Below are 14,438 nucleotides of genomic sequence, written 5' to 3' on the forward strand. Positions count from 1 at the left end.
ACAGGAAAATCCATAAAGACAGAAAGTATATTAGGGGTTGCCAGGGGATGAGGGAAGTGGGGAATTGGGAATCACTGCACAGGTATGGGTTTCTTTTTGGGGTGATGGAAAATTTCTGGAATTAGACAGTGGTGATGATTGCACAACCTTGTGAATATATTAAAAATCAATGAATTGCATATTTAAAAATGGTGATTTTTATGTCAGGTGAGTTATATATCAATAAAATTTGCAAAAAACACCCCATCACACATTAATGTTGAATATATTCAATATTTCTCTCCAGTATTCTCCCTTTCTTCTCTCAAAAACAAAAATAAGTGTATATGTTAAAACTAATAAAATACTATCAATACTTCTTTAACAACAACAAGATTAAGTAAAAGCAACAGGAAAATTCTCAATGACATTACTGGATGGTAACATCACACAAAAAAATGAGTGGGGTGGGAATGAGGCCTAGGAAAGCAAAGTCAGGATTAGAACATGGTGAGGATTACGAATGAAGCTAGGGTAGGATTTATGTGAAGAGAGAATGGCTGGGGACCAGTAAGGAGCCAAGGCTCACAGGTCAGGGTCTGGGAGACACTTTTAGTTCCCGTGCTCAGTGACCATTTGCTGGATGAGTGAACGAATGAATGATGCTGAACACATACTGTATAGTTGGTGGAACTGCTTTGTTTGGACACAGCTGCCTGGTACTTGGCCATTCGATCCTTTATGGAGGTTTCTGACAGGCGTGGGAACTCCAGATTTCGCCTACTCTCGCTTTTCTCTGAGTTGAATGATGAAGGTGACAACTGACCTGCAAGCATTGCAAACAATGTGCTTTATTAGAAGGTAAAATGCGATTTGAATGATTTCAAGATTCTAAATTTTGGGCTATTGTAATCTAATATAATCAACCTCTTCTATTAAGAATACAAAGAAGGGGGACTTCCCTGGTGGTGCAGTGGTTAAGAATCAGCCTGCCAATGCAGGGGACACAGGTCCAAGCCCTGGTCTGGGAAGATCCCACATGCCGCGAAGAAACTAAGCCTGTGCGCCACAACTACTGAGCCTGCGCTCTAGAGCCCGTGAGCCACAACTACTGAGCCCACGTGCCACAACTACTGAAGCCCATGCGCCTAGAGCCTGTGCTCTGCAACAAGAGAAGCCAATGCAATGAGAAGCCCGCACACTGCAACGAAGAGTAGCCCCTGCTTGCCCCAACTAGAGAAAGCCCATGCAGGGACGAAGACCCAACGCAGCCAGAAAATAAATAAAATTAATTAATTAATTAATTAAAAAAAAGAATACAAAGAAGGAAATCAGGATTATAACTGTCACTTACAAGGTAACATTCACTTACTATCCCAACATTAAAAGGAGAACCCTTACCATCATTGAGTGTTATATATTTTAAAATTTTTGTTCATTTAACATGTGAAAAAATTAGATGGCAATGCCATTTTAATTTGCATTTCTTTGATTCCTAGGAGGCTGATGGTTTTCCTATATTAATTGATTTTATTTTCTTGTGTGAAGTGCTTGTATATGCCCCCTTTAAAACATAATAATTCTGCTCTCAAGGTGTTATGTTAGCATCAGTAATACAGGATAACCAATCTTGACAGGGGATAATGTCCATCCATGGGAGCCCTCAAGCCCCAGATGACCATGGAGCCAAAACTGTCGGTAACAGTACTTCCCTTATAATCCTGCAAAGTTACCGTTTGGTTAACACAGGTTACTGTTGATAAAGTTGGATTAAAAATACAGAGAAGCTATTTGGAAAAAGCAATGAGATTTGGGAATGGCTTGTATCTAGCAGCCTTTCTTTTCATTTGTACCACTCTTCCTTTAAAAGCATCAGCTTCGAGGTCAAAAGGTATTGTTACTAATGAGTACTTCCTAGAAAATTTCCCACACATGGAACTCTCTGCTTACCTGGGCCTATTTCCAAGTCATCCAGAGAATAGCTGTTTTCAGAGATCTTTCTTCCACCTGCGCTTCGGCTTTGGGCCCGAAGAATCTGTTTGGAAAACAAAACCCAGCAATAAGCTTTGCAGTGAGGATGGGAAATCTTGATGCAATGTTCAAAAAGGAGGCCTGCAAATCTCCTTTATAAATAATATCCAGTAGAGATTAGATTTTATATTTTTTTTTTTTTTTGCCGTACGCGGGCCTCTCACCGCTGTGGCCTCTCCCGCTGCGGAACACAGGCTCTGGACGTGCAGGCCCAGCGGCCATGGGCCACGGGCCCAGCCGCTCCGCGGCACGCGGGATCCTCCCAGACCGGGGCACGAACCCGTGTCCCCTGCATCGGCAGGTGGACGCCCAACCACTGCACCACCAGGGAAGCCCGTTTATATTAGTTTTTATATACAACAGAGTGTGTTTTTAGTATTACACAAATATCAAGCACTACATATTCACAGGTGCCCAGGGGAAAATAAGTAACTCTATATAGGTAATGCTTTCTGTGAAATATCACTGCCTAACCACCTTAACCAGAAAGCCTCAGAATTTAACAGTCATTGGAGCAGAATCCTCATGTCCCAGATGAACATGATGTCTCTCCAAACTGCCAAGTCCTGATGGCAGTGTCTTCTGTTGGCCTTCTCCATCCCATTTTATCCCTGCTGTTGCTGCCTGGTTCATGTCTTCATCATCTTTTCCCTGGACTACTGCATTACCTTTCTTTTCTTTTTTTTTTAAAGGAACATTTATTTATTTATTTTTTGGCTGTATTGGGTCTTTGTTGCTGCACACGGGCTTTCTCTACTTGTGGTGAGCAGGGCTACTCTTCATTGCGGTGCACGGGCTTCTCACTGTGGTGGCTTCTCGCTGCGAAGCACAGGCTCTAGGTGCGCGGGCTTCAGTAGTTGTGGCTCATGGGCTCTAGAGCGCAGGCTCAGTAGTTGTGACACATGGGCTTAGCTGCTCCGCGGCATGTGGGATCTTCCTGGACCAGGGATCGAACCCGTGTCCCCTATGTTGGCAGGTGGATTCTTAACCATTGCACCACCAGGGAAGTCCTTGCATTACCTTTCTAATTGGTTCTTCCGCCTTCCAATCAAGGCTCTATGATGCTGCCATTATCCCAAGTAAGACAAAAAAATTATCCCCAAATATAAATCTATGTTACTTGACTTCCCAGGTGCACAGTGGTTAAGAATCCACCTGCCATTGCAGGGGACACGGGTTCAAGCCCTGGTCCGGGAAGGTCCCACATGCCGTGGAACAACTAGGCCCATGCACCACAACTGCTGAGCCTGTGCTTTGGAGCCCGCGTGCCACAACTACTGAAGCCCACGCGCTTAGAGCCCATGCTCTGCGAGAAGCCACCGCAATGAGAAACCTGTGCACTGCAATGAAGAGTAGCCCCCACTCGACACAACTAGAGAAAGCCCCCTCGTAGCAACAAAGACCCAATGCAGCCAAAAATAAATAAATAAATAAAATTTTAAAAAATCTATGTTACTCTCTTGTTCAAAATTCTTTAAGGATTCCTAATCACTCCTTGAATTAAATCTAAAGTGCTTAGTATGTCACAAAAGACCAGTTCTAGATCTGGTCCCTTCCTACCCTCTCTGGGTATTCTCTTCCTCACCGCTTACCCTCCAGGAAAAGCAAACCACTGGGAAGTCCATGATATTGTAAATGAGTTCCCTCTACCTGGGTTACTCTTCTATCCTTCTATTGTCTAACAGTGCCTGTTCCTTCAAGACTCAGTGTAAGCTAAGCAACAGTCCCTCTGCATCTGCCCTACCTCTCTTCCATAAATCTAAGTAGCCCTTTCTCTGTTCTCAAGGACCTGGTCACACTTCCATTACAATGCTTAACAAATTGTTGCGCATCCCTCTACTGGACTGGAATCTTAGTTTACTGAGGGCAGAGACCATGCTTTTATTTTTTTAATTAATTAATTATTTTTTGGCTGTGTTGGGTCTTTGTTGCTGCGTGTGGGCTTTCTCTAGTTGCGGCGAACGGGGGGTACTCTTGGCTGTGGTGCGCAGGCTTCTCATTGCAGTGGCTTCTCCTGTTGCTGAGCACAGGCTCTACGTACGCGGGCTTCACTAGTTGTGGCACGTGGGCTCAGTAGTTATGGCTCACGGGCTCTAGAGCTTAGGCTCAGTAGGTGTGGCGCACGAACTTAGTTGCTCCGCGGCACATGGGATCTCCCTGGACCAGGGCTCAAACCAGTGTCTTCTGCATTGGCAGGTGGATTCCTAACCACTGCGCTATCAGGGAAGTCCTATTTTTTATTTTTTAAATAGAAAAGTGGAAGGTACAGATTTATTTAATAAAAAAATGATTCCCGTAAATTACTACATTTGTATCTCTCAAATTTAGGGTAGATCTCTAATGAAAGTTCCAAATTCTAATTTTACGACTAGAAAAGTAACTGAAGAAAGCCACTTAGTAAGTATCAGAGGATGTTCCCAGACATAAAACACAGACAGTATGTCATGTTTATTCAGCTTGCAATGAGAGCCTTCAAGCAGATCCTATCATTGAAATCTCAGTTTATTTCCAGATAACTTAACGTGGAAAAGATGTGTGAAATCCAGTATGACAGGAGACAAGAGTAAAAAAGATTTGGCTCCCTTTTGAATTCAACATTAATAAATAATTATTAAACCTTTAAGTTCAATGGACTAATCAACCAACAATAAAGTTTAAGACAGTGAACTATCCCTTTTTCAAGTCCTCCCCACGCCCCCGCCTCCCAGCCCTCTCTCTCTCTCTCCTTGGAGATAGAAAATATGCCACTTCAGAAATCAGAGCCAAGGATCTGGTTTGCTTGTACCCTACCAAAAAGAATACAGTTTCTAGCAAATTCGATATATATTTAATGTACTGCATCTCCAGTCATCTTTGCTATTTACATTATTGGTTGAATCTATTTACAAAAAAAAAAAACAACTGAAAGAAGCTGTAGCAACTCTAACCTTGCCACATCATACTCAGGTCAGCTGCACCAACATCAGTCACATCCACATGACTCCTATGATGCAACACATTTTTGCTCTGGGAACAGCCTACCATTTGGAAATGAAGATTATCAGCCAAAGTGAAAAGATACGTTTGGCAGAATACCCTCCATCCACATTTTTCTGTTTTTAAAACATTTCTCATTTGCAGATAGATAAAGGAAATTCCAAAGATTTATTCCAAACGCTGCTGCACTGTAAAAAGATCATTATAAAAACTAAAATTTTCAGGGCTCAAAAAGGGAGAAAGCCTGGAAATACACTTTTTTTTTTTTTTTTTAAACCAAAAGGGAATGGGTTCTGCAGTCTTAACACTGGAGCAATATTTCAAATATTTACATTCTGTCAAAGGTAAAGTTCAAGCATAATTCCAAGAGTATGTGTTACGTGTTGCAACCTGTTAGGAGTTTAGTTTTCCGTTTGTGCTTGAAGTTCCTACACTGGTGTTATTGGGAGCAAGACCATTTAGAACCAGAACACATGCCCTGCAAGGTTCTTTGGTTTTAGATGCATAAAATTTCCCATCTTCACTAGCTTTTTATTTAAATCTTTGGGTTAAATAGACATTCCCCCCCCCCAAAGAATTCATGAGGGTTCAATACTCTGAATTATTTTCTTTCAACTATTAAAAAAGTGAATCTGCAAAGTCATTTGGTCTTAGAGAAAAACAGAAAAACGTCTCTGGAAATCAAAGCTATACTGACACTGGTTCTGAGGAGGATACAGCTCGGAGATTAGATGGCTTTTAATGAGCTCCTGGGTGAAGCACTATGCATTTCTTTTAATACCTTTCCACCTCCAAACCACTCAAATATAAAGAATGACAAGATCCCTGTATACCTGAAATGAACACAATATTGTAAAGCAACTATACTTCAAAAAAAAAAAAAAAAAAACCCCAAGATCTCATATTCATTTACTATTCTTTTTTTTTTTTTTTTTACTATTCATTTTTGATCCTCATTTTACAAGTGGTAATCTGAGGTTCAGGAAAAAGGTGGGGTTTCCTCCAATATTTCTCAAGGAAAGTAAAGGAGCACAAAAAGAAAAGAGAAGAAAAAAAAAAACCAAACACCAGGAATTCTGATACTGAAATACTCTTCTGTAACACATTTTTATTGCATTTCAATCTTTTTTATTCAGATGCCTGAGGCAGCCTTAATCATCATAATCTGTTAAGAGAGAAAAGATAAGACACTTTAAGACTTTCTGGAATTTCCTAAGGCTTGGCCTCACCCCACCCCACAAGTCCTCCTTCCTGTCAGCTGACTGCAGCAACTCTCGTTAGTGTGACCACCCCTTAAATATTTTCATTGAATCCATAAACCAAATGCATCAACATTTACCAGTAAGAAAATAATAGTCTAGGGCTTTTAGCCAGTAGTCTGTAGAATTTCTTTTCTCTGCAAAGTTTTCTTTAAGAAATAAAGTAATTTAGGTCCCAAATGTCAAGTAAAAAGCAGGATTTCCTGTCCTGTGTACGCCTATTTTCAGGAAAAATTCTCTTTAAAAGTTGATTCTCAACACTTTAATTTACTGAGAGCCATTTCCTTCAACCATTCAACTTTGACCTTCCTTCAGACTCTCTCATCCCTCCAAAGTCAAGCGTGGAGGAAGAATGACTTTTAGGGAAAAATGGGACTTTGCTGAACTATGCATGGAGATCATATGGTGTAGATAAAATCTGGCCTTAATTTCTCAAAATACTGAGAGAGAAACATTTCCTTCTCCAGGGACCCTCGCAGAAAAAATACAGCTCATTTAAGTACAAAATACACACAGAAGGAGCACTTATCTCCAGGCAGGGGGATTTCTCTCTCTCTCTCTCTCCATATATATGTGTGTGTATATATATATATATATATACACATACATATATGTATAAATATATATATATATATATATATATTTTTTTTTTTGGTTGCACTGCGTGGCTTGCGGGATCTCAGCTCCCCAACCAGACTGAACCCGCGCATGGCAGAGAAAACCCCCCGAATCCTAACCACTAGACCACCAGGGAACTCCCATATTTTGTATTTCTAAGTGTTCTATAAAAATTATGTATTACTCTTACAATTAGGAAGAAAAGAAAGGAAGGAGAGGTAATACTTCATATTTTTAAATTAATATAAATAGATAAGAATGATAAAACCAAATGCTGATGAGGAACTGCTGGGGAATTAAATATGCCCTTAGATTGTGCTAGCAGTGTTACAGAATTATGTCTTTTGACCACGGTAACATCATTCAGTAATATAGCCCCCCCCATAACTAAAAATAAAATGTTTCTGCCAAGATGCTTAGAGCTTTTTTATTAGGCTGGAAGAGAATCTAATTACTGGGGAATGATTAAAAAGTATAATGGGGCTTCCCTGGTGGCGCGGTGGTTGAGAGTCAGCCTGCCGATGCAGGGGACGCGGGTTCGTGCCCCGGTCCAGGAAGATCCCACATGCCGCGGAGCGGCTGGGCTCGTGAGCCATGGCCGCTGAGCCTGCGCGTCCGGAGCCTGTGCTCCGCGGCTGGAGAGGCCACAGCAGTGAGAGGCCCGTGTACCGCAAAAGAAAAAAAGTATAATGAAGTAACATATTGCCACAAAAGGATAACTACATGAACTAGGAAGATACAAAGGAAGGTCTATGTAAAAAAGACCAAACCAAAGATAAAGCACACAAAACAGTGAGCACACAGTACCTAAAACCTTGTAAAATCTAGTTATGCAACGATAAGGATACCATTGTGCACAACTGATAAAGGTTACTCTTTTTTCCAGGCTTACTTGGCCTTTTCTGGTTTACTGTAGTGTGTGTGTGTGTGTGTGTGTGTGTGTGTGTGTGCGCGCGCGTGTGATTGTTCAGATGACTAATTTATATAAGAAAAACAAACCTCTCAAACTCACAAGCTTCTAACTCAAGAGTTTCAGTACAAATCTCTTGCATTCCAGTGTATTCTCTTCATTGCCCTGATGTTTTTAACTCAGTAAGAAGACTATAAAACGTAGGAAGAGGACAGATAGAAAGCTAAAGTCTTTGAGAAGACAGCTGTTAATATGTTTTAATTCTTTCCTGGTTTCCTTAGATTCCAAAAATACATAAGGCCAGATGTTTTTATCTAATAAATAGCTATTATAATATCCATGAAGGTAGTGTTTATGGTAGAAGGGGTACTACACAATTTCAGTTCTTGTTCTGATATTAATTAGCCACATGACATCGGGCATATCAGTTAATTTCTCTGACGTCAGCTGTTTCCATCTGTAAAATAGGGATTTTAATATCCTGCGAACAATGAGCTGAATTAAATAACCTTTTACAATCACTTATAGTTCTAGGATTTATGTCAACAATCTTGATAGGGATTTCTCACTCATTGTAACTCCTTAATGAATTAGAAGGTTAAAGGAAATGACTAATAAATTCATCTGGATACACACCTATGTTGTTTAATCCAGGAGTGAGTTCAGTAGCAGAAAGAAAAGGTGATTTTGTGGGGCAAATGATGTCTTTCTGGCCCCTACAAACTCTAATGTAGCCAACCAATGCTTAGAGAATATTCCAGTCTCCTGATATTACTTTTCAACATATTTTATTTTAATGGAACCGGATAGAAACCGGTAAGTAGTTAACTGGCATGAAAATAAGCAGAAAAGAGATGACTGGTCTCTAACTGACATATCAAAGACAGCCATTTAGGGCGACAAACAGAAAGATCACGACTCCCTGACTGGCATCTTTATACCTGGATCCATTATTGTCTTACCACAAAAGACCAAAGGTTTACTCAGAGTTACTAACTAAGGTAAATAAAACTTAATTTATACGAGTAGGAGGTCTTTACAAGAAATGTACCGCTACAGAGAGGTCAAAATAACACTGAGAACTTAGGAGTTCATCAACAGATGAATGGATAAAAAAGATGTGGTGTATATATATATATATATATATATATATATATATATATATATATATATATAGGTTTAATCCTGACCCAAGCAAAAGACAATACTTTAAATAGGTGATGAAGGTAGAAATACACCTTCCAAATATTTGGTCTGTATTCTCCTTTCCAAGGATTTGTGTGAACCAGATAAGTTAGGAACCAAACAGAAAGAACTGAGACTTAAGGAGCCTGTCCCTACATTGTTTGGTGATTTGAATAACTGCATCAAGGCCTTTGAAGATTACGGATTCAAATGTCAACATGATGATAACTGAATATTGGTTATAACTGCTTGATCAGCTTTCTCATAAAAGAATGCCCGGAATAGTTACTCTGGCTACCTAAAACCCAGATCAACATACACATGGAGCTAGGGATGCTAAGCCACATTCAATGTATGTCACTGGGGGGTGGGAGGGGGGCTTCTTTTTCCTCATAACTTATAGGTTACATTCATCCATCCACTGCTCATTTGCTCATAGGAATTAGAAGTATCATGTTCAACTAAAACATCTGACCAGAATAGCCTATCTATTCACCAAAGGTAGAGGATAAGTGAGGAACAGCCTTTAATCAGTTCTTATTATTTATAAGTTATTTGAGTTCTAAGCTTCTTTTCTCCTTTTTACTAAATAAACACTATGAGCCAAGTCATTGTGCTGACCACTGGGAGATAAAAGCATCATTACTTTGAAAGAATTATAGACTGGGGAGTGTACAAATTCATACATGACTATTAAAGAAAGCATGATATAAGTGGCCAAAGAGAAGTAAAAAGAAAATTCTACAGGAGGGTCAGGAGGGTGAAGGTAATTTCATCTGGGAAAAAACTGAGGTAGGTCTCACAGTCTTCCTAGACCTTGAGGAGTAAGATTTCAAGAGGTAGAAATTAGGGGAAAGATATGACTGATTTAAAATGAGGAGTAATCCAGGGTTTGAGTATAAGATTGGCTATGAGACTGGAAAGGTAGGTTGAGCTCAGACTGTAGAAGACCCAAATATTAAATACGGATTAATTCTGAGACATCCAAAGTTTCTGATCAAGGGAATAACATAATTTACAACTATGCTTAGAAAAATAAATAGCAACAGTGTGGAGGATGGAAGGGAAGAAAAAAATGAGAAGCTAATAGGAAAGGTTGCAGCAATACCACAAGGCAAGATGTAATAAGGCTAAACCATAGAAGTAGATGTGGGACCTCTTGGAGAGAATGGCCCATACTTGAGAGATGTGTAGACTTATGTAGATGGCTTAGTAAGTGACTGACTGAGAAGAGGCAGGCACAGAGAAGAACTGATCCCAAGCTTTACAGACCAGGAGATGTGGTGAATGGTGATGCACTAAGGGACACCAGGGGTAGCACAGGTTTTGGTTGGAAAGATAATGGATTCTTTTTTAGCCTTCTTGAATTTGAGTGCTTAAGGGATATTCACAAAGAGATGTGTGATCTGGCAGGCAACCACAAAATTGGGGCTGAAGCTTGGGTTAAGAATTCAAGATTAGAATCTAGTTTTGGGATCCGTCTCTTGGAGCCCTGGAAAGAGATGAGACTACACAGGGAGGGAGAAAAAAACAGGACTGCAGAGAAGAGATCAGGAAGAAAAGTGGACAAGAACAGAAACCATCTCAGACAAAAGGGAGCAAGAGAGACTAAGAAAAGTAGAACTCAAGCCAATTAACTTGGCCTCCTGTAAATAACTCTGATAAAAAGATTTAGGAGATAAAAGATTTAGATCATGCATTTCCATTATCTATGTGCTCCCTGACCCTGCTCAGCTAGTTAGTTGAGATTTGGTCCAGTTCTTTAAAATTCTATTATGGAGACAAAGATTCACATGATTTGTACCTAATATATGCATTTGTCTCACAGAAGTACTAAATTTTTAGCTCTGAGGTAATCATTCTTACTTGTGTACTCTTGCTCCGAAAAGGACTGCTAGTGTCTCCACCATATTTCTCAGAGCTTCCTTCCAAAGATCCAATTATGTAACTTCCTGATTAAAGCCTTATCCATATTAAAGCTGAAATTATGATAACAATAACCATAACCTAGTTTCAAACTGATTAGTTATTCATTAAACTAAGGTAGACAAAACTTTTTTTTTAAACAGTTTTACTGAAATACTAGACAAACATTTTTAAAGTAATCTAGACTGTTTCCAACATGGGTAATGATGCTTATTTAGAAGCAGCTGTAAAACCAAGGGCAGTTGTGTTTTACATTCCCTAAGCAGTCCATTAAACGACAAATGACTATTTAATCAGAAAGTTTAAAAAGTACCTCCACCCAAAAAAAAAGTCCAGGTCAATCTTAGAACCCCTCCATCTTCTTAGACCGTTAGCAATCAGGCTGAGTGCCAGTCTGATCTGGTAGGATCTTTCTTTATATGAGAATTTTTTTCTCTGCTTTGACCAGCCACAAAGAGACAGGCTTGTTCCGGCCCATCTTTCGCTAGACATTTACGAGAAAAAAGTCTCTCACCAGATCCTTACACATAATCAGCATTTTGTTTGCTGCAGTCCCAATCATTTCCTACCTTGGGCCAGTTTTGACATGTACCAGCCTTTTGCACTGAATCTACATTGTGTGTGCTGCCATGACATCAGCCATCCTGCCCCTAACAGGGTCTGAGAGGAGGAGACTTACAATGGTGCTTTGACTCACAACAAAGACCCTTCCTCTCTATTTAGGATTTCTGACATTTTTTCCCTCCATTTAAAATTCTTCTTCCCATTTAAATTTTTTAAAGTTTTTTTTTTAATTTTTATTAAGACCATAAAGGGGAAAGAGGGAGTTGGCAGGCCTAGAGGACTCAAAATTGAGAGGGATGAGAGTTTAAGAAAAGTCATAAAATGCTTTGTGGTTACATCTCTTGCCAACTGGTTTCACTGTTAAAACAGAGTAAAAACTCATGCAGAGAAAAGGGTTCTAGCTTTGCAAATCTTTAAAAATTCTTTCTATTGATACATCCTCAAACAGATGATCGCTGAACACTAAAGAACTTTTCCAGGTAGAAAAGTAACAGGCACCGCAAGATACAAGACGAGATGGCTACATCACACCAAACATAACTGAGGATTCTAGGATAAGTTATCTAATTTTTACCTCAGAAGAAATGCTTCATACCATTACTTCACAAATGTAGAAATTTGGGCCAATACTTAGCTGAAAAAAAATCTGCTTTCCCATCTAAACGGAATCTAGAGTAAATGAGGGCTTTGCTCCCCATCAGATCTGTTTATTTCATTATAATGACTGTTGTAACAAACCAACCCCATGTACAAAGCCAGATATGCAGGAAAGTATGAGAAAACTGGAAAAATTTACCAGCTCTGCGGCCCCTGGATTGTGTTATAAGTCACCAGCATATGTAACTCATTTTCTAGTTAAGTAATTCCCTCTGGGGACCTGGTCTGCACTCCACATGAAGGATCGAGTTTCATCAGCAGTTGTAGGAAAATGCAACCCTCTGTATTTGCAAGTCAAAACTCCTGAAGGCTACGGCTAGTCTGGCTATCTTCATTGATTTTTCCTGGGATAGGATTTTAGCTGATAGAAAACATTTGTTGGAAGGCACAGATGAGGAAGTTGAGAAGAGAAAGGATTCAGCTAGCAAGGAGACAACTAAGCCTCAGTCTTAATGTTAAACTCTGGCCTTAACACTCAGCCTGCAGCTGTGTCCAGGCAGAGAGAGATTCAGCAGTAATTCCACCCCGCTAAAGCTACAAATGACAAAAGGCACAGGAAGACAAATGAAAAGGGCAAGCATACAGAAACACATAACCCAATCAGCATCAAACTCTTCATTTCTCGATATTGACCTGAATCCCAGTGTGCACTCGATTTCACGTGAAATTGGGTCACACTCACAAATCTTAGCATCTCTGGAAATAATTCATTTGAGACTTTTTATTAACTACTCGTCTAACTTGAATCAAAAAACATACTGACCACATACTCACCATTACACAAACCGTCTAGACTAGAGAAACAGCTTTGTTTAGCTACTTGAATTGGCTTTTTCAAGCTTTAAACCCACCCAGTCCTTACCTTGGTTTGAGTTGGTTCACCTTTCTCAAACACCATCTTAAGCCTGTTCAGCGGAACACTGTATTTCTCTATTTTGTTTGCAGCTTCTGCATTTTCACTTATTTCGGCTTTTCCTACTTCATGCCTGGATTCTCCCAGACAATTTTCCATTTTTTTACTTTCTGCTGAGTGGTCTTTAAGATGCTCACTGTCCTCGATGCGGGGGTACGGATACTGAATGAGAGCTTCAGGAGGCGATTTGATTCTAGGTCTGGGGTGGACTCGTTCCTCTTGGTCAGCCTCGACCCCAGAGGCAGAGCTGTTTGCCACTTCAGCGGGAGGAGGGTCGCCTCTATGCCTGACCTCGGTGCTGCTGTTTCGCACGGAGTCTGGCAGAGAGTCTGCTCCCAGCACTGGGTTCTCCCACTTCTTCTTTAACACGGTCAGGTTCCCCCTTCTAAAGTGCTGGGGGAGATTTTCAGTGTTCTAGAAGAACAAAAAAGTGAATGCCAGTTATAACTTGCCTGTGCTGAAACATTCAAACATGCTGTTCTTTGTAAAATGAAAGTTAAAACTCCAAGCTGCTCCCGGTCCACTGTCGTTTCAGACAGCTGTGAACAGTTACAGCCCTGCCACATGGAGAAAGCATCCACCGCAAGAGAGGGAGAGGGGAAGAGAGAAAAAGTCAGGAGCTAAAGCAGGAAGTGATAAAACAGGATAGCCTTATAAGGACAAAATGAGAAGAAAGGAGAGCTCAGATCTAATGACAGTTACATTGGAGACAAGGGATTTTTATCCAGAGATTAATGGGGAAAACAGAAAGAAAAAGCAAAATACCAGTTACTTTAAACCCTGTAAATATGCACTAATAAAAGTTCATCATTGAATATGGGAACATATGTATATGTATAACTGATTCACTTTGTTATAAAGCAGAAACTAGCACACCATTGTAAAGCAATTATACCCCAACAAAGATGTTAAAAAAAAAACCAAAAAAGTTCATCATTACGTGCCACAAAATCACATCCTGGCTGGGTTTTTTTCTTCTAAATGAGACAAAGATGCAGTATAGCTTAAACTACACAATACCAATAATTGTGGACAGTAGCATCAAGAATTGAAACTCTTTGTGGAAATTTAAAGCAGCCACCAGACTTTTACATGTATATATCATCATATCCGACATAATTTACATGAACAGTCAAATTTTATTTTTTACATAAGCACCTAATCCTTTTTCCCCCCTGTACTTCTCTACATGTTTGTCCATGTATAAATCCTCAGTTTTCAGAAAATTCACTATTTTCCAGATCCTTTGGTTGAAAAATACCCAGGCTTCATATGAAACACTACTACCCACCCCCTCTCTTGATGGAAGGACACACATTTACACATCTCAGACAGTTCTCTTTCGCGTGGGTCAAACTGGAATTAATTTGTACATATAAGACAGATTGAAAACAACCTGGAAGGTGTCAACGTTGTTCTG

The 14,438-nt window shown here is 39.9% G+C and overlaps 1 protein-coding gene across 8 annotated transcripts in view; it reads right to left on the reverse strand.

The window, feature by feature from the left end:
• Positions 1–14,438, reverse strand: part of LIMA1 (LIM domain and actin binding 1) — an 82,926-nt gene that overhangs the window by 19,361 nt on the left and 49,127 nt on the right. For all 8 annotated transcript variants that reach the window (XM_022572190.2, XM_022572187.2, XM_089920695.1 and 5 more), the window contains 3 exons: positions 12,968–13,432; positions 1,930–2,014; positions 657–805 (listed from right to left, as the gene is read on the reverse strand). In XM_022572190.2, coding sequence (XP_022427898.1) covers positions 657–805; positions 1,930–2,014; positions 12,968–13,432 — 699 coding nt within the window. The remainder of the gene's footprint in view (positions 1–656; positions 806–1,929; positions 2,015–12,967; positions 13,433–14,438) is intronic.

This window comes from Delphinapterus leucas, chromosome 11, assembly GCF_059928025.1.
Source record: "Delphinapterus leucas isolate spDelLeu-1000000601 "Yukka" chromosome 11, BTC_Dleu_Yukka2, whole genome shotgun sequence".
NCBI lineage: Eukaryota > Metazoa > Chordata > Mammalia > Artiodactyla > Monodontidae > Delphinapterus > Delphinapterus leucas.